The 21,224-nt window shown below is 51.5% G+C and overlaps 1 protein-coding gene across 2 annotated transcripts; it reads right to left on the bottom strand.

Annotated features, from left to right (window-relative positions):
• Positions 1–113: 113 nt before the first annotated feature.
• Positions 114–21,010, bottom strand: PKM (pyruvate kinase M1/2). 2 transcript variants are annotated; one of them, XM_074879990.1, is made up of 11 exons: positions 20,858–21,010; positions 15,112–15,281; positions 14,633–14,724; positions 11,549–11,680; positions 11,157–11,343; positions 10,042–10,312; positions 9,230–9,380; positions 7,959–8,111; positions 4,490–4,656; positions 1,491–1,672; positions 114–925 (listed from the first exon to the last, which is right to left on the bottom strand). In XM_074879990.1, exons 2-11 carry the CDS (start codon positions 15,260–15,262, stop codon positions 819–821), a joined length of 1,593 nt encoding a protein of 530 aa, XP_074736091.1. In that variant the 5' UTR covers positions 15,263–15,281; positions 20,858–21,010; the 3' UTR covers positions 114–818. The 2 variants fall into 2 exon arrangements, with proteins under 2 accessions (XP_074736091.1, XP_074736090.1); XM_074879989.1 differs by lacking the exons at positions 4,490–4,656; positions 20,858–21,010 and adding an exon at positions 3,825–3,991.
• Between the last annotated feature and the right edge of the window lie 214 nt (positions 21,011–21,224).

Raw genomic sequence — 21,224 nt, forward strand, 5'->3', positions numbered from 1 at the left:
GGGGGCGGAGCTTAGCCGCGTACCCTCCCCTTAAAGGGCCGCGGCCCCGCGCTGCTGCCACCCCACCCCCCGCGAGACACCCCGACCCCTCCCCAAAGATCAGGGCAGGCTGGTGGGTGCTTCAGCTTCTCTTTATTGATGGAGAGTTGTGCTCTGCCCCACCCCGGGACGGGGGGGGGGTTCGGGGGCAGGGGGGTGTGCACACACAACTAACACACAGACGACGCTGCCAGGGGAGCACGGGAAGCTCTGAGCACGGAGGGGGAGCCAACCCCCTTCTACCCCCACCCCTGGAAACAAAACCCGCGTAGAGGGGGGCTGGAGTCACCCGGGATTTGGTCTCTGGGGAGGCCGGGAGAGGGTCTGGGTGCACAGGAGGGAGGGAGGGAGGAGCAGCTTCCCTGGAGTGAGGAGGGGTCCAGCAGAACCGTTGACCACACATCCCCTCTCCCCTTCCCCTTCCCCCCAACTCCGGGCAGGGAAAGGGACATTTCACACCCTGAGGACAGTCACTAAGCTAAGAGGAGTCCCAGCAGCATGCAGGAACCTCCGACGCTGACTCCGACATACATCGGGGCAGGACTTCACTACGGGGAGAGGTTTTTAAAAAAACTAAACACTTCAAGTATATATATTTTTTTTTTTTTTAGTGATTTAAGGTCTCTTCCCCCTGCTGCTGCTGCACTGGGTGGTGTTTAGCAACCTACATCCACTCTAGGGACCAGGAGAACAGCGCAAGCGACGGCTGGTCTAAGGCGAGGGGAGAGGGGAGCGGAGGGGAGGGGGAAGGAAGGGGGGTGCTGGGTGGAGGGGGGCCTTCAGGGCACGGGCACCACGCGCATGGTGTTGGTGTAGCCAGAGCCGGGGCGCCAGCCCGTCAGCACGATGACCAGGTCGCCGCTCTTGAAGAAGCCACGTGCTTTACCTAGGAGAGAAGAGAGGGAGGTGTCAGAGCTCGTGTCCCCCTGTCAGCCTGCCGCAGGCTGCTCACCCCCACCCCACATCACTGTGCTGCGGGGAGTAGCCTGGCCCACACGGCCGCGGCTCTGGGGGGGTATCGGGACCCCGAGCCCCTGCTGCCCACCCATCGCCTCTGCTTTGGGCTCCTCTGTGACATAGAGCTTGAAATTCAACAGCACGGCCTTTAGAAAGGGGCTGGAAAAGGGAGTCGTCCCCCTCTGGGCTCCTCTTGTCTCTCAGGAGTGACGAGCATCGCGGTTCAAGCATTTATCAAATTAAAACCAACCTGGTTTTCTGCTGGAACCTATTTTCAAGCAGCTGTGACAAACACACTGGCCCCATTTCCCAAGCAGATGCGGTTGTGCTTATGCAACCGCCATCCCCCGTTTCCCAAGCGGATACCGTTACCCCCCAGCAGCCAGTTCCTCCCCCTGAGCCACCGGTAACACCAAAAGCACCACCTGAGGTGCTCAGAGCCACCACGTCCCACCGGGCGCTTCCCCGGGTGAGGCCGGAGCGGTGTCACTCACCAACATTCATGCCCAGGTTGACACGGAGGTCCACGTCCTCCGCCCAGGCATCGTGGGCTGGTTCTTTGCACAGGACGGGGAAGACGCCCCGGTAGAGGTGGGCCTGACGCGCCGTCTGGTCGTTACGGGTCACGGCGATGATGGGAGCCCGCGGGCGGTACCGTGACACCAGGTGGGCTGACCTAGAAGGAAAAGCGGGCGCGAGGTGAAGCACCATGTTACAGGCAGAGGACGCCTGTGTACAGCCGAAGGCAGCACAAGCAGCGGCGAGGTTCGCCCGTCACCCTGGAGGGCCCCGCAGAACCCCTGGAGGCACCGAGAGGGCGACTGCGGGAGAGGCTGGCAAGAGCCAAGCTCGCCAAGGAGCTCGCCGCTCTGCTGGATTCCCAGTTAGGCAACTGGGCGGACCACCACCAAAGGCCGTCCCTTGGCGACAGTCCCTACTCCAGTCTCGTGGTGAAAATCACCTCGACTCCGAGTTTAGGAAGTGCCATCTGTGTGTTTTGGGCCCGAAAACAAGCCTTTATTTGTCTCTGTTGCTATGTTAAGGTGGCGAGGTGCCATTTATTCTGGCCTCTGCAAGCAGCCCTTGGCATCTCAACGGGGGTCCCTGCAAGTTCCCTCTGTTCTGAGGAGCTCCCGGTTTATGGGATGGAAAGAGTCCGCGCCAGCAGCGCTACCCAAAGCTTGCCAAGGAGGAAGCCATTTGCCTCCCAGCCACGTTCACCTGCTGGAGCCAGCAAACAGGCCAGTTCCTCCTCACAGAGCTCTGCTCTTGCACCCAACAGGAAGAAAATGCAACCGAGGCCAAAATTGATACTGGGAAGTTGAGCAGAGAGTCCTTAAAATGCCTTAAAAATAGCAAGTGGCACACCCTGGGTGGGGACTACGGCTTCCCTTTCCCTGGGCACGGCTTAGAGAGCATCTGCAAATAAATGGAGATTAAAACTGCAAGGCCACAGCATTACAGCTCCATCTTTCCGACAAGCATGCCAGTACCTCCACTAGCTTTTGCAGCCTTGTTTAGTGGAGCCAAGCTCAGCGATACTCCGATTCAAAGATTGCTGCTTAAAGCAGGCAGTAGCAGTCTGCTCAAAGCACCCAAACACACGTGCCAGCTCTCAGACAATCCTTCCCACGCTCTTCAAGAAGCCTCCCGGTAGCTCTAGGAGATCCAGGTACTCAAAGGCTGTAACAGAATCCACAGCTAAAAATATTCAAATATCAGAGTTCAAATCTCTTTAAAAAGGTCAAGTGTAAGACTGGAACCTTTTACAAAGAAACATTAGAAGCACGAGGGTATCCAGAAACTCAGTGCTTATAGTCATTCCTCATCTCTGCAGAAAGAGGCTGCTCCAAATCATTTTAAGCTGTAAATTTAGGTGAAGGTTTCACCGAAGGTCCAAATCTTCAGATTCTGCCCAGCGCACATCACATCTCTGTTGCTGCACTATTTCTCTGGTCTGAATCCAGTGCAAGAAAATCAGATTTTCTTCCAGAAAGCAGTCTGAGACTTATGGTCGGATGCGCTTTGAGAGTGGGCAGCCTAGTTCCTCTAGATGGAAAAGCTGATCCACAAGGCTTCAGCTCCCTTTCCACAACTGGAAGAGTCTCTACTCAGCAGTTGTCACCATCGCTGGACAGAAATCCCAAGCTAGATTATTTCCAGCATGTCTGCACTGCTGTCTCTCACCAGCAGCCAAGGCACTGAGCTCACCTGAGTGCAGGCAGCACTTGGCTGCGGTGTGCCTGCCTGTTCAGCGAGATTACTCGCAGGCCGGCCTAAGGAAGGCTGTAAGAGGAGATTTCCAGCACTTTCAGTTTCCCTGCCTAACAATTCTAGGCTAAGCAGGCCTTCTTCGCCCCTTGGGCTTAGGCAAGCAGGGCTGATGCCTGAAAGGTTCAGCAAGGGATGCCACTATGAAAGGCCAAGGCCTTGATTTTAAAAAAAAGATTCTGCATCCACTGAACTTCTACCTTACTGTTACATCGAGGATTTCTTGCCAAGACGTTTGAATCGAAGCTGCAACACTCATTTTCCCTTGACTCTTCCAGCCAGCGCTGCTGGCAGAGATGCCATTCACAACAGCAAGGGGAGGCAGGGCAGGGTGCTGCTGCCACGCTGGCAGAGGCAGGCTGAGGAAGTCAGAGGTTACGGGTGTGCAGATGTTCGAGATGTCTGCCCATCTCCCAAGGAACCAGCACTGCAGGCAGGCAGCCTGGGCTCTCAGTCGCTGCCAAAACCTGGGCTTCACCATACAGCTCTTTGCGGGTCTCCTTCCCCTACCCTGTCAGGAAGTGGGGCTTGACCTGAGGGAACCTGGCACCTCCTACCTTCCAGACTTGGTGAGGACAATAATGGCCCCGCTGCAGCACTTGAAGGACGCTTCCACAGCGCCAACAGCGGCCGCCTCCGTGGGATCACAGTTCAGGGAAGTCAGACGACGCAGTTCCTCAAACAACTGCCTGTGAAAGATGGCGGCTTCGGCCTCCCGGGCAATCTATAAAGCAACGTGCATTCGGGAAGACAAACACTCACATCAGTCGCTCGGGGCAGCACGGGGTAAGGCAAGGTGCTCTATCAGCAAGGTGTCACACAAATACCATCAGCTTTTGACATTAAGTTACCAATTAGCAAGCCCATTTAGTTCAACAGGTCGGGGTGATGGCCGCAACGCTGAGCCACCCGAACAGCACGGACTTCTAGAGGAACCATTCCACTCTCAAGGTTTCTGTTCTGAGCTGGTGGCACCTGCTGAGTCACCTCACCTTGCTGAGCCCACACTCAGGTGACATTCATGCCAACTGCCAGGCACTCTCGCTCTGCTTCTGCCTACCTGGAATCCCTCCCTGCCACAGAGAAGTCAACTCAGACCGCAGCAGTTATGCAAGGCTGATACCGTAGCAGCAAGCTGCTTGCTAAATATTTGCAGTGTTAGGACGGAGCGTGTTTTTACTCATGGAAAAAACTGGCACCAAGCCCCCTCTCTGAGCCCTACCTGCCAGACTCAGTCAGAACTATCAGGGCTGGAGCTAAGCACTTAAAAGAGGCCTCCACTGCGCCTACTGCCATGGCATCGGCAGGGTCCCTGTTGTTAACATTGAGGCGGAAAATTTCTTCAAACAGCTGACGATGAAACATTGCAGCCTCAGCCTCACGAGCGATCTGCAGGCCCGAGTAACAGGGAAGGAGGAGAAAAGAGGAAAGAAGGAAAGATATACCAGAGTAACATGAGATCACGTCAATTTGCTTAATTGTCATAGTAACGCATGCAAGAGGATATTAAAGGTCAGGCTGTGAAACTCTTTGGCTCTCAGGTTGTGAATTTGTTGAAGGCAACTCAGTGTAAGGAGTCGCTGTCACAGTGGCTGCTCCACCACGCCGGTCAGCTGCCGAGCCCTGGTCACTGGGCAGGCATTCAGGAGGTGGCATCCTTCCTATATATTTTGGAGTCCCTTCAGAGCAGCCAGATGCAGATTGCTTTTCAAGGACCACAGCAATCCGGCTCAGTCAGGCCACATTTTGTTGCTGCTGCTCATTGACCTGAGAGCCAATGAAGTTTCACCTCCAAGTGCTGTACCAACTTCCCTTTTGGTAATAGAGAAATAAATAGGAACAAGCCTTCCTTGTAGGGTTGTCACAACATGTATGTTGGGGTGTTTGTACGGTGCCAGACTTGGACAGATGAGAGATGCAGAGGCACAACTGAGGGCTTTCTGTTCAGTCTAAGCATTTGCAACATGTTCAGTAATCTATTCATCCCAGCACGCTGGGAATCACTCACGTTTAAAGACAATCCTCATCTCAGACGGCTGCATTAGCCCATGACAACCCGATAAAGAAGGCTTGCAGAGACCAGAAAAGCATGCAAAGGTTGATCATCTTTTCAAGGACAACTTCATTCAGTTACTCCAGAAAGTGAGCAGACACTACACAAAGCATGATGAGTTGATGTTTAAGCGGAGAATGAAGTGCCCTGATCGTGAAAACTTTGTAGTTAGACCCCTTCCAAGTAAGAATTTTACTACTCTAGTGTTAATGAATTATTTTATGTGATGCTAGGAATTATCTCTCTTCTGCAGATACCGGTTTAAGCCAAAGTAGTTAAGAACCTTATGTCTAAAAGTAACAGGACAGATGTGACAAGCCGGAACAGCATTCCAGTGCCAACTCCGGTCCTAAAGCAGTCAGTTTTGTTACTGCTGGCTTTATGCTTGCCGTTAGATAAAATGGAAGCATTCGTCTCAAAACACTTACTCCAAACACAAGAGCTGACAGCCGGGCAGTTTATCTTCAGCTCCTGGTCCAAAGGCAGGCAGCTCTGCACAACACGCAGAGTGAACCTGAGTTTAGAGGAAAGCCTGCACTCCCCAGTTGTAAGAGAATATGTGTTTGCACGTGCCTGCTTTGACAGCAGAAGGGCACAGCAATTCTTAACGTCACAGCTAGCTTTACTCACACGGAAATGACTAGAAGGTTTCCAGTTGGTACACGGGTGGAGGTACCAAGGTGAAGGTGGAAGAAAGGAAAACGGAGCAGCTATTTAAACCTTGGTCCCATTAGGCAGCATGGCCAGGGCAGCATTTGAAGACAACTGTGGATCATGGACTGGAATTGGAGGGAAGCGCACTCCCACGAGCAGGAACCAGCCTGGCTAATAGCTGGAAGCTTGCCACTAAACGCGAGGCACACGGTGTTTTGTCACAGAGATGCCAGCTACTGAAGAGCAAGCCCGTTTCTATAAGGCTAGCTGGAAAGGGAAACCACTGCGGGGTCCCAGCAAAGCTGCTGGGACAGGCCAGGGATAGACAGGTCAAATCTTTTAGAGAGGTGCAAGGATACTCCACAGCACGGACCTGATCGCTCTCAGCATCACAGCCCATGTCTGCACCTCGCTACAGAGGGAGCTTTACTTGGAATAATCCTCAGCAGCACTGGATAAACGAATATATAAACCCAAACTGACACTAATTTCAGGCCTGGGAATGCACACAGGAGCTGTAATTTACCAGAGGTAAGGTGCTCTCTCCCTGCTATGACCGCTTGGGCACTTCAGATGGAAATACTCAACTGCTCTGGCCATGCTGCAGATTTTCAGACCGTAGTTATTCAGGGTGCTATCGCTGGGTGGGGCTTCTCTCGACTAACACCAAGTGAATTAGCTCAGATGAAAGATCCTGACTGCAGGCAGACGTGCTCCTACCATCAGAGTTGGCACCTTGCTGCCTGTGCCATGTTATGTTAAATAAAGTGAATCTGGTTTTGCTCCTCTGCACAGAGGGTTAAAACCTTCAGTGTTTCTCCAGAGGCCTGGCAGAGTGAACACCACTATTCCCAGGTGTGCAGGAAGAGGGAAGCACATGCAATGGATCCTGAGCTCAGGCTACAGGTACGATACAACCTGCCTAATTCTTCAAGGATTAATGCCAGAATGGAAACCCAGGTGTAACGTTTGCTGCAGCAAGTTTCCAACTCTTCGTAGGAAGTCAGCCCTTTTGATTTAGGGGGTGAAAACTGAGGAAGAACCTTTTAGGTGCACCGTTAGTGTCCAGCCTGTAAACCAGCAGTCACAGTCCAGCAATCAAGTCATATTTCACATTTGCCACGTGCAAAAAACACCACTCCGTATTGACCAGATAAAGGTAAGAGATATTTACATAACACACTGCAAACAAACACCAGCTGAGTTGATTAATCTATATAACCTAAACTGCAAATAAAACTGGTGAGAGTTAAAACTGTTAAGTTATCACTGGTGTGATTCACAGCACTGGTAACTGGGGAGAAGCAACACTCGTAGATACTTGGCATCAGGCCTTTTATCAGCTGCAACACGAGCTGGGTGAACTTGAAGCAGAGCAGAGGTTTCTGGCAGTTCAGGCATGTAAAAATATGGTGCTGTCAGTACTCGTGCAACAAACACCCCCAACATCAAGCGCATCAAGTGCTCAATGCTACAGCGCTGTAAATCAGACTCACAAGCCTCCCCCACCCCCCCACAGAGGAGTCAGTCGATACCTTTCATTATCTAGAGATAAACTGCTTAAGCAGCTCCTTGACCTTGGAGAAGTTTAAGGCATTTAATATGCCAAAACGAATGGGGCGTTTTGAGAAACTCGTACCAAGGTAACAGCAAAAAACTCTTTACCCTGGCCTAAACAAAAATTGATGAGAAATCGGAATTTTTAGATCAGAGGACTGCAGAGCAGTTCTCAGCTCTGCCCAACAATACTTTAGAGCACACAAAGTGAGGTTTCGGGCCCCAAGGCCCATGCTAGGTAAAGAAACACCCACCGTGGCAGTGCGAACAAAGAAATCACTACTTTGGACTGCTAGGTGCTGCCACCTAGCACCAGGCACACTTAGATCTGGAGGTGCCTGGCTCAGATGGAAGATGCAGGGCAAGAGAGCACTGCTACCTTCACCTGCGGACTGCTCTGCCCTCCCCGAGCAAAGGCCGTACTCACAGCGTGCTGCATGCGCACAGCCTCGAGCGGGTAGTCTCCCTTGGCAGTCTCTCCGGAGAGCATGATGCAGTCTGCTCCATCCAGGACGGCATTAGCAACATCGCTGCCCTCAGCGCGGGTCGGGCGAGGTTTCTTGATCATGCTTTCCAACATCTGGAAGAGAACAAGTTCAAAGGAATCAAGACACTGCAGAAGGAACCAGCTGCTTTTTCACTAGTGCACTTCAGTATACTTTAAACACAGGGCAGAAGACAGGATGCAGCCTAAGGAGTCTGGGAGAAGTTTCCCCCTGGGTACAGGACAGGGAGGCCTGGTCCCTAACCAGCTTTCAATTAAAGCATCTACTAGCAGGAAAAACAACCCATTTCATTTTGTACCTGTTCTCCAGATTTACTCCTTTTCCAGGGAGATTATACCCACATACTATCACAGACACAATATTCCAACTTCCCAATTTAACTTCTCAGCACAGGGCTTAGTCCAAGGAACTCTGAGCTCTTCAGAGTACTGTTAGACATCTTTATGGAAAGCTCAAATCCTCAGCTTTCCCCCCACTGCAGCTCACCACAGGGCAAACATCACTCATTTCCTCATGAAACACTGCCTGAGGCAGCACTTCAGTTGCATTTCAGTAGCAGTACAGGAAGAGGAAGGAGCATATACCACTGCAAATTCAGATCCTTGTCTGATGACTCCTGTCTAGCACCAGCTTTTGCTTCCACAGCCTGTGCAGAGAGCAAGCACAGCCAGGAAACCAGTCCTCCCAGTGCCTGAGGACCATCCACACACAGTCCCTACAGGAAACAGGGAAGCTAAACATCAGCCCTCCCTCCCTCCCTAGCAGCCCCCAGAATAATGAGATGGAACTTCTACTCAGTTCCTTCTGATGCTGCAGTGTGGGCACTCCTTGTAAGGTACCTGGGAACCTTACCAAGTCTTCTGTTAGACACAGGTGTGCTGCTGCAAAATGCCAAGGCAAAAGCATAGGTGATTTTTTCCCAGAATTTCTTTAGTCAGCCCAAAAGGCTCATACTGCATGAAGTTTTGAGGAATAAAACCTTCAGCAGCTGCACAAGAGGTCCTGTAACCTTACTGGGGAAGATCCAAACACATCTTTTAAAAAGCACCTCAAGATGAGCTATTCAGCTATGAACAAAACCTCTCTGCTCTTCGCATCTCACTGCAGCGAACGCCATCAAGCCATGACAGCTCCTGACGTTCACACCCTGCCAGGCTCCGGCAGTTACGAGCTAGCGTAGCGTTTCCAGTACCTGAGTGGCACAGATGATGGGTTTGCCAGCCCTGTTGCAGCGCCCAATCATCATCTTCTGAGCGAGGAAGACTTTTTCAGCGGGGATCTCAATTCCCAGGTCACCACGGGCCACCATAATGCCATCACTGGCCTCCATGATCTCATCAAACCTGACCACAAGAGAAGAGGTTTGTTACCCGAGTTGTTCTGCAAAGCACCTTCCTGTCTGTTGCCCTCCCTCTCTGAAAGAGAGCGTTGCTCTGAAGCACGATACGCAGCTACACTGTCGGCACACGCCCTTTCCAGGTGCCATTTTGGTATCCTCTAATGTCACAGTAGGAGGAAAAAACCCAAGACCAAGTCACTGCACATATAAAGTGCTATATAAAGCTTTCTAAAGCAATACAAAGACAGATTGTATGAGCATGAGTTGATCCCAGATATTTTTAGTCTGATAGTTTGTCACAGACGTGGTGATTCCCATACATTAGCTGGCTGATTTGCATCCAGAACAGCAAGTTTGCTGAAGTTTGAACACACACTCACTACGACTACCACAGATTTTTCAGGGATGCGGGGTGACTGTGACACTGTCCCCATGAGCTCAGGATGTGTGACAGTTACACAACCCACTACTCATACCGCAGCTGTGTCAAGTCCCACGCACACGGCATTAAGTGACAGCCTGCATTACCACCCAGTTACTCGGACTAGTAAGTTTGCTGCTGCTGGCAAGCCAGAGATGAGGAGTCCTGACTACAGCCTGAAGGGGCCATGCTCTTCTGTTGATACAGGGTGACAAACCTGCAATGCCACCTGCACAAAGCTCACCTGCGCACACCCTCGTGATTCTCAATCTTGCTAATGATCTTGATGTTCTTTCCCTTTTCCCCTAGCACCTTCCTGACAGCATGGACATCAGAAGCTTTGCGGATGAAGGAAGCAAACACCATATCCACATTCTGCTCCACACCAAATTTTAGGTCCTGAATGTCCTTTTCAGAGACCGCAGGCAGGTCGACTGCGGCGCCAGGCAGGTTCACTCCCTTCTTGCTGCCGAGCATGCCGCCGTTCTCGATCTCCGTCATGACGTAGTCCTTGCCTGAAACAGATGTGTTCCCACAGTCAGTGTTTACCAGCAAGCTCCCCGCCGCCAGCTCCCACACCACCTCCCCGCCTGAGAACAGCAGTGCCAACAGCAACCGCACATGATAAAAAGCACATCACCACTCTCTTCAGAGGATTTATGTAACACACAAGCTTGCAATTTACCCACGGGAGCAGAGCAGACAGGTTTAAAACCACTTCTGCGCTGCTCTCCTACAAGACACCATTTGTTCAGCGCAGGAGGTTGGGAGTCCCTCCCCCAAAAAAGCTACCAGGTTGCATTTCTGCACACAGGAGCCCTCCCTGTAATACCAAACCAAGCACCCCAAAAGCCTCACCTCGGTCTCCCTACGCCCTCTGGGATTAGAGGCAATACCTTGAGGCTAAAGCAGTCTAGGCACCACTATAAAGGGAGTATTGTGGAACTAACCTTGCCCCTACATTACCAGTTAAAGCTAGTTCTGTCTCTAACCACAAAACTCGGGGTTTATACTGTAAAACTAGTTAATTCCTGCATTAAAAACATGAATTAGCCTGGCTAAAGTATGAGTTAGCTAAACAGGCTTTGATCCTGAGCGCTGGTATGTCCCTGCCACACATTTACCTTTGAAGAGGGGGTTTAGATGACAGTCTAGTGAAACCTAGCTGAAGTTAAGTTTTTGGAAACTTGCTACACTTGAAGTAGAGAAAGCTTTGCTCCAGGTCTCACTACAGCATTAAGAACCACATATTCCTTTTTTAATACAGAACTGCAAGCTAAAAACCAGTTATTGGAGGGAAATCACAAATACATCCTGAGGAAAGAACAAACAGGCATAGCTGGAATGGTTGTTACCCACCTTTCTCCTTAACCAGCAAGGAAATCAGACCGTCATCCACGTAGATTTTGCTGCCAACTTCTACAACCTTGGTGAGATTCTTGTAGTCCACCCACAGCACGTTCTCATCGCACTTCTCCATGAAAGCATCATCCAGGGTCACTTTGAGCGGTGCACCTTTCTTGAGCTCCACTTCTGCAGTGCCACTCTGCGTGTCAAAACATGCATTTCAGCAAAACCAGTAAAAACCAGCACACAACCACCTCCCAGCTTGCAGCAGCTCATCCCAATTTTTAGTAGTTGGCTCATTACTTCGAGACATTTTTTGGCTGGAAAAGGCCACAAGCATAATATGGGATCTAGACTCACACACTGAAAAAAAGCAGGAGGAAAAAAAAAAAAGAGCAACTTACTCCCTTAATGAGTCCAGTTCTGATTTCAGGTCCCTTGGTATCCAGTGCAATAGCCACAGGTCTGTAAGTGATGGGATCAGAGGCAAAGCTCTCTGTAGCTTCTCGCACGTTCTTGATTGTGCCCTCATGATACTGGCAAGGAAAAAGAAATGGAAACGTTCAGGCCATTTCTACTCCGCCGCTTATTAAAAAGATCACTACGCACTCCAGACACTGCCCAAGCTGACAGCTCTGCTCTCACATTATGCTCAATTTCAGTTCTAGCTTGAGAATTTAATTCAGACAGAGCTTTCAAAAAAAGCAGAGTGTGAGGATACAAAGGCCTTCCCCACACGGAAGTGGAGTCTGGCAGTTATCTGGCTGTGCCTTCAGCGCCCCCAGTTCTAATTCCAGAAGGACAACTCAAGGAGACAGCCCAGGCACTTGGCCAAAGTGATTTCAGGACACACGCTTGCCGTTTGAAGATGGCCCACCAACCAACAGGCCTTTCGGAAGAGCATTTCCGACAGCTTTGCTGAACACCTCCCTATTCAACATGGCAGAGCATCGGCAGCACTGGCAACTGGACAATTATGTGTGTAGAAAGACTCCTGAATGCCAGAAGAAGGTCACAGCTAAGCAACTGTCACACACGCCTGTCCTCCTCTGCCCTTCAGAGCACGGAAGGGAAGATGCCATTCTCTGCACTGCCAACTCCCCCACAGACTTCCAGCCTGACCCCTTTTATCGGTCCCGCAGGTGAGCAGATGGATAAGCTTTTTTATAACTCTTTGGCTAAGAGGACGTTATCCATTTAAGTATTTACATTTTATTTCAAGAGCCAAAGCAATCACAGCCAAAGTTGACAACTCCAGCACCACGCACCTGGCTTCCAAACCTTCACATGTGCAAGAGCATTTGGTTCATGCTGCCAGTTTCAGGACAGACAGTTCTGTGGAGAAGCTCCATCCCAACTACCTCCAATGAGCCTCAGATGACCAGTAGATCAGTTTACTTTACTTGCTTAAACAACATTAAGAGATAACCCTGACTGCACATTGTGTAACACCTGACAGACTTTTGTAGATAAGAAATACCCTTTCCCCTCTCTGCCACGGACTGGCAGCGTTTGACCTGACTCACCTGGAAACACCCGGCTCCCCCAACCCTCCTCGACACGAGCCCCACACGCCGACTTCCATATCGTGAGGACGATAATCCAGTGCCAGGAAGGTGGGGCCGGAAAAAGCTGTGCTAAAGTTCATGTGCATGCCCACAGCCAGAGATACACGGCAACTGCTAACTCTTTAGAGCAGGAAAAATTGTTTAGTTTATTGATTGAGCGTGCAAGCTGAGACTGAGAAGGTCCCGACCCTTCCATGCACTCCCAACCCAGATGGATGCAGTACAGAAAACCTGCCCAAACGGTGCTACTGTGTTTATCTGGTCCCAGTCACCTGGGATTTTTCCTTTTTAGTTTGATAGCAGGGACTAACTGGCTCCTAGGGAGTCTGACTTCCTGAAGAGTTACGTATGCAGAACAGGAATGCAGACAGAGCTGAAAGTAAAAGCATTTTTTTTTTCCTATATAAAAGGGTGGCAGCCAGGTGCTAAAGCACCTCTGTTAAAGTTGAAGCCCTGTTAAATGCTTTGGGGTGGACACAAGAACCAAAGCACTCGTGACAGATGAAAACTCTTTGTGGCTTCACTGGAAACTGGAGTGTTTGGGAGGAACCAGGAGGGGACTCAAACTTAAGATTGGTCATGGCCAACAGTCAAACTCAACAGGAGATGGCAGCAAGACCAGACTCTGCTGTAATCCAACCTCATGGAATGTGCAATTAGACCTCACCCAAAGCAGAAAGCCACAGTGCCTGTCCCTGACCTCAGCTAACAAGTACAAAAACCACAGCAGCAGCTCTTCTGGGCAGTAATGGTGTGAAAACTCCCTGTTTCAGCCGGGCCACCAACTCCCTGATGAGCCACCCAGCCGCAGGATTTGACTACTGAGAGGCAGTTATTCCACACTACCCTCTCTTCAGGCAGATTTTGCTAACTGCAGCCTATGCACCGACACTACCCCAGGGTGTTTAGTCAAGGTCTGACGGTTGTCCACAGTTAAGCATCAGACCTTTCGATTTTGACAGCGCCCTGTGGCCTTTAAAGGCCACGAGGGCGAGAGGCCAAGCTGTTACGCACCGCGAGGCTCACGGTTCAGTAAGTAAAGCCACCTACAGCTGCTACTGGGTACCGTCTGACATTTTGAAAGCTGGAGGGCAGCCAGGGTAAAAAAAAAAGAAAAAAAAAACAACTCAGCAGGAAGGGTCAGGGTGGCATTCTGGGCAACCTGGAATGGGATCCTCAGCTCCTCCAGTATTGCTGAGGATCTCATCTATTTATATCAAGAAGGGCCTGTCTGCCACAAACCGTGTTGATTTCTTTTGACCTTAAGCTCACCACACCAGCTCCCAAGTACCGTGGTGCTAACATCATGACTGCCAGGAACACAACCGGAGCAGCTGGCAAAGCCAAGCAAACCCAGGAGTTCATTTCTTTCAACTAGGCACAGTAATTACTTCAAATCACTAACAGTTTTCTTCAGAGACAAGGTTATTCATTGATCGCCTGCTCACAAAACCCCCAGCAATGAAACAAGAAGCGAGACGAGCAACCGATAGCTGTGTACACCTGCAGAGGTGCACAGCAAAACAGGGACAAATGTTCTCAGCTTCTACTATTAACTGAGAAGCAGCAGCTTTGTACAGCAAACAGCAGGGTGCGAGGAAGAACTGAAGGATTTCATGGCAAGCAGTTGGCACAAGTGTCAAATATCAGTTACCTGGCTCCCTGGTACAGAGGGGGGTGTGGAACCAACTTAAACTGCTTTCAAAATGGCTCAGAAAGCACAATTAAATGTTATCAGCGATTACTCAGGCTCAATATGTACAACCAGCATGCCTCCCCCAAAAGCAGAGCTAAGTTTCGCCTTCCCACACCAAGGTTGGTCTGGACTAAGCTGGATTTCCCTCTTTCATGAGAGACAGGGTCAGCAGACACACACACACGGCCTGATCGGGGCCGTATCAGCTCAGACCCCACCCTTACCTCGTGGGTGCCGTGAGAGAAGTTGAGGCGGGCAACGTTCATTCCAGATTTAATCATTTCCTTCAGCTTCTCGACTGAGCGGGAGGCTGGGCCTAAGAGGAAGAAACAGTTTGAATATTAACTTTGTAAAAATAATGAGATAACCCACACATGCCAGGCTGTTTCATGTGGAAAAGGGAAGGCATAATGGATACAGACTTGCTCAGCGCTGAAGCAGCTCATCTCTATGGCAGCAAAGATTGTTCTAACTTGCCTTGCAGAGCACGGCAGAACCTAAGCAGTTCTGATTTCCCCAGCTACTGGATTCACTCCTAGCAATAACATGGGTTAGGCAGACATGGGAAAGTCGTATTCTTTCAACACACAAGTTCAGCCCTGGCAAGGGATGAAAGACAAAGCCTTCTCACTATTTCCCCTAAGAAGTTTCACCAACACAGGGGTTCACAGCTGCAATTCTCCCCTATCTAGGAATCGCCTACCAATGGTGCAGATGATGCCAGTGTTTCTCGCAATGGTTGGCTCCGAGTCGATGTCCAAGCGGCACATGTGCTCCAAGAAGGTGTCCGCCATGGCAGCGTGCAGCTGCTGGGTCTGTATGAAAGCAGTCCCCGCATCGTGGTGCTTTGACATTGTTGCTGTAATCTTCTGCCTAGAAGAGAGGAAAGCGGTGCCAGGTTTAGGAATCACCCCGACTTGCTCATCAAGCAGAGACACCAACACACCCACGTGATGAATATGGAGGTAACAAGAAAGCTGCTACTGGGTCAAACTATCTTTATGTTCCTACTTGAGTCTTAGATACAGGCAAGACACACTTCTATTTTCATGTCATCCCCCACATACACCACCCAAAGCTCACCTGCCTTCTATGCAGATGTTCCCTTCATAGCTTCTCTTCATTGCCAGTCTTCCCTTGGAGCTACACAACGCAACAAAATTCAAGCACTTGAGTGCACAGGCAGAGATTCTGCCTCCTCCCTCCCAGCTCTTGAGTCATTTCTCCTACCGGCCTCGACTGCATCTCCCATCGCAACTGGGGACCGGGGCAGCTCGGCGCTAGCGTGACTGCAGACATGCTCTTACACGGGCAATCTTCTGCCAAGAAGCACCTAATCACGGCAAAGTCCGCCTAAGCTTAAAGCCCATTTTTCAAGGCTGTACAAGCAAGTAGACTTCAGCTGATGAAACACACCACATGTAAAAGACTAAAGATTTCTTTAATACGCTCAAGATCCCTCTTCCAACTGAAGATGCTGCGGGTCTCCCCTGTCCACTGCATTCTCTCTCACCCAGGGCGGCAAAAAAACACCACAAGGCTTAAAACTGGTTATTTTTTCAAAGTTTGCATAAAAAAAACCACCTCTCTGAACTCAGGCTGCTTGCCTCTACAGGTCTAGAGCATCCCCACAACAGCAGGAACAGACCGCAATCCCAAGAGGAAGCTGAACTGAAGCTTAACTGTCCACTGGGATGGGAGGACACTCATTTCCCAGCAGCGCTGGTGCCCCCGGGCATTTCTAATTGCGAACCTCAAGCCGCACTGCAATACTTTTCTCATGTAGCAATGGCAGCTAAAAGCTGTTTGTCCTCTTCAACCTGCCCAGGCTAGATTGCCAGCATTCAAAAAGCCTCCAGTAAGAGGGTGATGTAAAGTGGGGGCTACTGGCATGGGCAGATCACTAGTTTTGACTTCAAACTTCATCCCCTGGGCACACAGGGGATATTCAAAGCAGGCAGCTCTTTCAGCATAAGCTGCCTTCACCTGTGAGATACGCCTTTAACATGGTGCTCATAGAAACGTGGGCTGCTGCTCAGCTAAGGCAGGGACAGAGCTGGGCTTTTGTTCTGCCTGCCCCAAGCAGACAAAAGAATAACCCACCAACCAAACAATAAATCACAAAATGGTGTTAGCTGCACACAGCAGCTAGCTCAGTGTATTCAGATTTGAAACAGAGGTACTAATAAACCCAAAAGCTTTGTCAAAGCTAGCGGGGCTGACCAGAACGAAGCCGTGCCTCTAAGGAAGAGGCAGGCAGATCCCCTGCCAGGCTGCCATGTGCCTGCCCGGTGCCGCAGAGGCCCCGTTTGCGCCAACGCTCCTCCTCTCAGCCGCTTCTGCCCCGCAGACCTTCCCCACGTACGTGCAGATCGTGCAGAGTCTCTCACAGGCAGCCCTGACTCACCATCGCCTCGCTCCCATGAGGCATAAACGAGTCAGGCCAGCGAAAACCATAATTTGTCCTGGCAAAGGCTCCTTTCCCTCAGCCCTGCCAGAAGCTGCTGATTCACCGGAGTCAGTACAACAAGGTCTGCCCACATAAAAAGCCCAACAAAGTTCCATTATTATAGGAAAACCCGCTGGTCAGACCTGAAACATTGTGTTTCAGCCCTCTAACACTTGCTGCTGCATCCTCTGACACCTGCAGAGCAGCACCCGCTTCTCTAGATGCCAAAAAAAATAGAAGCTTTTGCTGGGAAATCGCCTCCACAAACATGGGCGAGCGGGTCTGCGCAGCTTCTGGGAACGAGAGGAATATGAAACAACGGGATCCCGAGACAGAAACTGCGTCCAGAGCATGACTTGGAAGTTTTTAAAAATAGGCAGATGAGTTCTCCCTATCTCATGGAAATCCCCCACCCACTCAAGTCATTTGCAAATATAATTTTAAACCCCCTAAAGTCTTAATAAATACATAAAGAAAACTTTAAGTTCCCAGTCAGAATCCCCTTCACAAGATTTTCCAGCAGTTCAGTGAGCTCAGAAAAATTAATCAGAGATACCATTACCTTGCCCAGCGGTGAGGGCAGCCAAAAAGTATCCCAAATACCCATCTGCCTGCAGCACTGTGCCCCACTACCAACAAGCTTCACTTTCTAATACTTCCTCCTGCCTCCCATCAGCATGTATTTACAAAGCATCGACTGAATTCTACTGGAAGGCTCAGTCTTACAAACGCAAGAGGAATGTCTGGCATTTCCCACTACTCCAGACTTGCTTTTTTTAAAATCAAACAGAAGAGCAAAGACTTCAAGGACACCTGAAAACACAGAGCACTCAGTCTGGGCTGAGCGAGGAAGGGGGGTAAAGCAATACCCTACAAAGCCTGAATGTTTCCAGCACTGGAAAAAAATCTGCATTCCTTCCTCAAGGAACAACGATTAAATCCCCAGATTTATTACTTGGGCTGCCTGTGCTTCAGGCAGAGCATCCAGAAGATGTCTGGTATCTCCCCAGCTCTTGAATATTCTAGAAAGAGCCGTTTGAGGTCAGGACAACCGGTTCTGCAGTAGTGAGGTGACTAACTCCAGCCAGCTCATCCTGCGGTGGGCTGAGAGAAACCCTAAATCCACGGCACCTCCGGATCTGCCCTCCGGGAGGGAGAAAGGAAAAGCAGCACCAAGCCCCACCCTGCAATCCCCACCCTGGGCCAAGTCTTTGCTGTTATCCATGACAAAGGAAAGTGGAAACTGCAGAGACCTAGCAGGGACAGTCCCCAGGCACCACCGGTGTTAACCACCACCATGCCAGACAAAGATGTTTTACTGCCTGTAAAAGTTGCAGACAGGCAGCAGGGAGGCTCATGGTGGGTGACGATTCGGATTTTATTGCTCAGCCTCACTTACACAACCTCACCGACGTTGCAGAACAAGGCTGCTCATGCCCAGTGTCCCTGGCCAGAGGCAGAAATGGTTTGAGTTAGCAAGGGCAGGGTTATGAAACCGTCCAGGACTTGAGATTCACAAAAAAAAAGCCTAGAAAAACATCAGCTTTATTCATTCCAGAAGCTAAAGGCACTCAACAACAAAAAATCCAGCTCTGCGCCAAATACAGCCTGTCATCCCCTCTTCCAGAGAGGGAGGACAACACGTTCTTCCCCGGGGGGCTGTTGCAGGAGGTGGCGTCGCGCCGTTACGCAAGTAACAAGATGGCCACCTCAAAATGCCATCCCTTTTCTGCAAAGCTGGACAGGACCCAGAGGCCACCACCTGCTCCCAGCTGGCGTATGCTCTCCCCAGCAGCAGGCCGCGGGAGGACAGACCCACAGCTCTGCAACGGAGATGCCTCTCCAGCTTTTTGGCAAACGAATTATGGGGTCTGGGGAGGTCAGGCCAGCCCGCAGGGCTCTGGGCGACATCAGAGCTTTCCCTGCGTGCAGATGGATTAGCCTTGCCTTAGCCGAGCCTGCCCTCCCTGGAGGACAAAGGCGTACAGGAGGCTTAACAAAAAAAAATAAGCGAGACAAGGCGACAAGCATCAGATATTTGGCGACCAGAAAGACTTGTCTCCAGGGGATTTGTAGTGCGGGCACACCTACTGATTTGACCTTGCAGCGTGTTGCTCTTACAGAGGACCAGGAGCCTTTCAGCCTGGCCCCACACCAGCAGAAACCACCTACCTGTCTTCAAGGAAACTGTAAAAATCTTTTTTTTACATTCTAAAAGAAAGTTCTGGGGTTATTTTTTTTTTTTTTACGTTTAAACGTAACTCTAGGGAGAAGTATAGATCCCTCTGCTGCATCCCCAGCTCCAGGATGGAGACTGGCTGCGCATCCAGGCGCGGGCGGCAGCAACGAGGTACTGCAGCCCCATTCCCTACGTGCCACCCATCACCCTGCGCTGCAGCCGCCCCGCACCATCTCCCCCCTTGGGGCGGGGGGGGTAAAGGCCAAGCACGAGGTCCGGCCAGCCTGGGAAAGGCTTTGTTTCTATCAAATTAAATTAGCAACTCGGTGTGCGAAAAGGGAGTTAACGCCGGTGTTGGATCGCTCCAGCTAACGCCAATAAATTAAAGTTTTCATAATATTTACAGCTTTGGGCAGATAACGAAGTAGGCAGTCAGGAAAAACGCAGACTGCTCAAGCGAGGGGCTCGGAGGCTGCTGCCTCCGCCAGCTCATTAGTTAGTGAAAGTGAAGTTTCTCGGAAGGGTTTTGCAGGCAAGAGTCCCGCTTCAAGCACGTGGCTCGCAGCAGAGCTTCCTGCCTGGGCAGGAGAGGCCTTTCTTAATCTGGGGACGGTTTGGAAACGAGCTGGCATCAGCATGACCCATTAGGCCATCAAACTTTAACTCCTCTAAAATAACACGAATTCTGCTTTATAAATGGGATGCCGGGCATAAAATTATGTGCTTCGGACTGAATTGTTTTTAATTAAGCACTCCTGGTTGCACAACAAGCCCTCGAGTTTCCCTGGAGCTATCTGGTAACCAAAAACCTCTTTGCCATCCAACCTTTAGGCCGAGGCAAGTCAGGATTAGCAAAAGCCCTTCGCAGGAGCAGGAAGCTGCTAGAAAGTTAAGCCATTAACATCACAAAAACCTCCCCGAAACACTGATTTCTGTTAACCCGGACCTCCCCGATAACTATTTGTCTTATCAGAACAAAGCAGGTTTTTAGAGACTATCGTCTACTTTTATTAATCTGAGGAGACAGTCGGGAGGTTGCCATTGTCCGCCGACAAAAGCACTATTCATGCCCAGCTAGCCCTGCAAAGAGGGTTTAAACACGTTTCAAAGGTTTTCACAGTTCAAGGGACCGTCCAAATCAATTGGACGTGTTTAGGCAGGCATAATTACGGGAGAAGATTAATTCAGAAGGGGCCTTCTCTTCCTGCGGGGGAGGGGGGGGGAATAAAGAGGCTGCAGCATCACTGCCGAGTTTAGTGAGCCGTGCGCTGATTTAAGCTGATGCCCTTCAGAGCACCGCCGCGGCTCTTACGTGGGTGCAGGCACAGGGGGGGGGCAGGCAAAGCGCTTCGCTCCGTCTCCATCTGACTCAGCCTCCCAGAAGACTCCGGTCCAACCCCAGCCATCAGGAAACGGGACGACATGTTGCAACCCGGGCCCCGCGCTCCGTTTTACCGCACGGCGGCAGGGCACACGCGTCTCCCACTCACCCGAGCCGAGCCTCACAGACCGACACCCCCCCACACCCCCTCCCCAGCCGAGAGCGGCGGGGCCGGCGGGCGGCAGCAGCCCGGACGCTCCGGGCGGGGCTGGGCGGGACGGCGCCGCGCCACGTGCTCGGCACCGCGAGCCCCCCACACGCGCGCACCGCCACCTTCCCAGGGGGCACCGCGGCCGCGCCCCCCCCTCCTCAGCCCCTGAACCGCCGCCTGAGGGAGACCCTGGCCCGACGGCGGGAACGGGGATGATGATGGCGGCGGGTGCGGCGGCGGGTACCGCTGCTCGCTCGCCGCCGCCCGCTGGCCCGCAGGCCGCCGTTACCTGCCGCCGCCCAGTATCGCCCCCAGCCCGTCCTCTTCAAGAACCGCCGCTCCTCTGCGCGCCGCCCCGCCGCCCCGCCAAGGTGATCCCGGCCGGCCGAAGCACCGCCTCCCTCGCGTCCCCCCCCCCCCTCCGCGGATCCCTCCGCCGCCCGCCCCACCAGGGAGGGGTGGGTGTGGGAGGAGGCGGGGCGCCGGGACTCCTTTCACCGGCGGACGCACAAAGCGCGGAGGGAGGCGCTGCAACGCAGCACACGCCCAACTGACCAATGAGGCGGCGGCGCAGCCGCCGTGCACGCAGCTGGAGAGTGGCCACCGCCTTAAAGGGGCCGCGCCGAGCCGAGCCTCCTGCCGCTGTTCTTAAAGGC

The sequence above is a fragment of the Strix uralensis genome, chromosome 11, assembly GCF_047716275.1.
Source record: "Strix uralensis isolate ZFMK-TIS-50842 chromosome 11, bStrUra1, whole genome shotgun sequence".
In the NCBI taxonomy this organism is placed as follows: Eukaryota; Metazoa; Chordata; class Aves; order Strigiformes; family Strigidae; genus Strix; species Strix uralensis.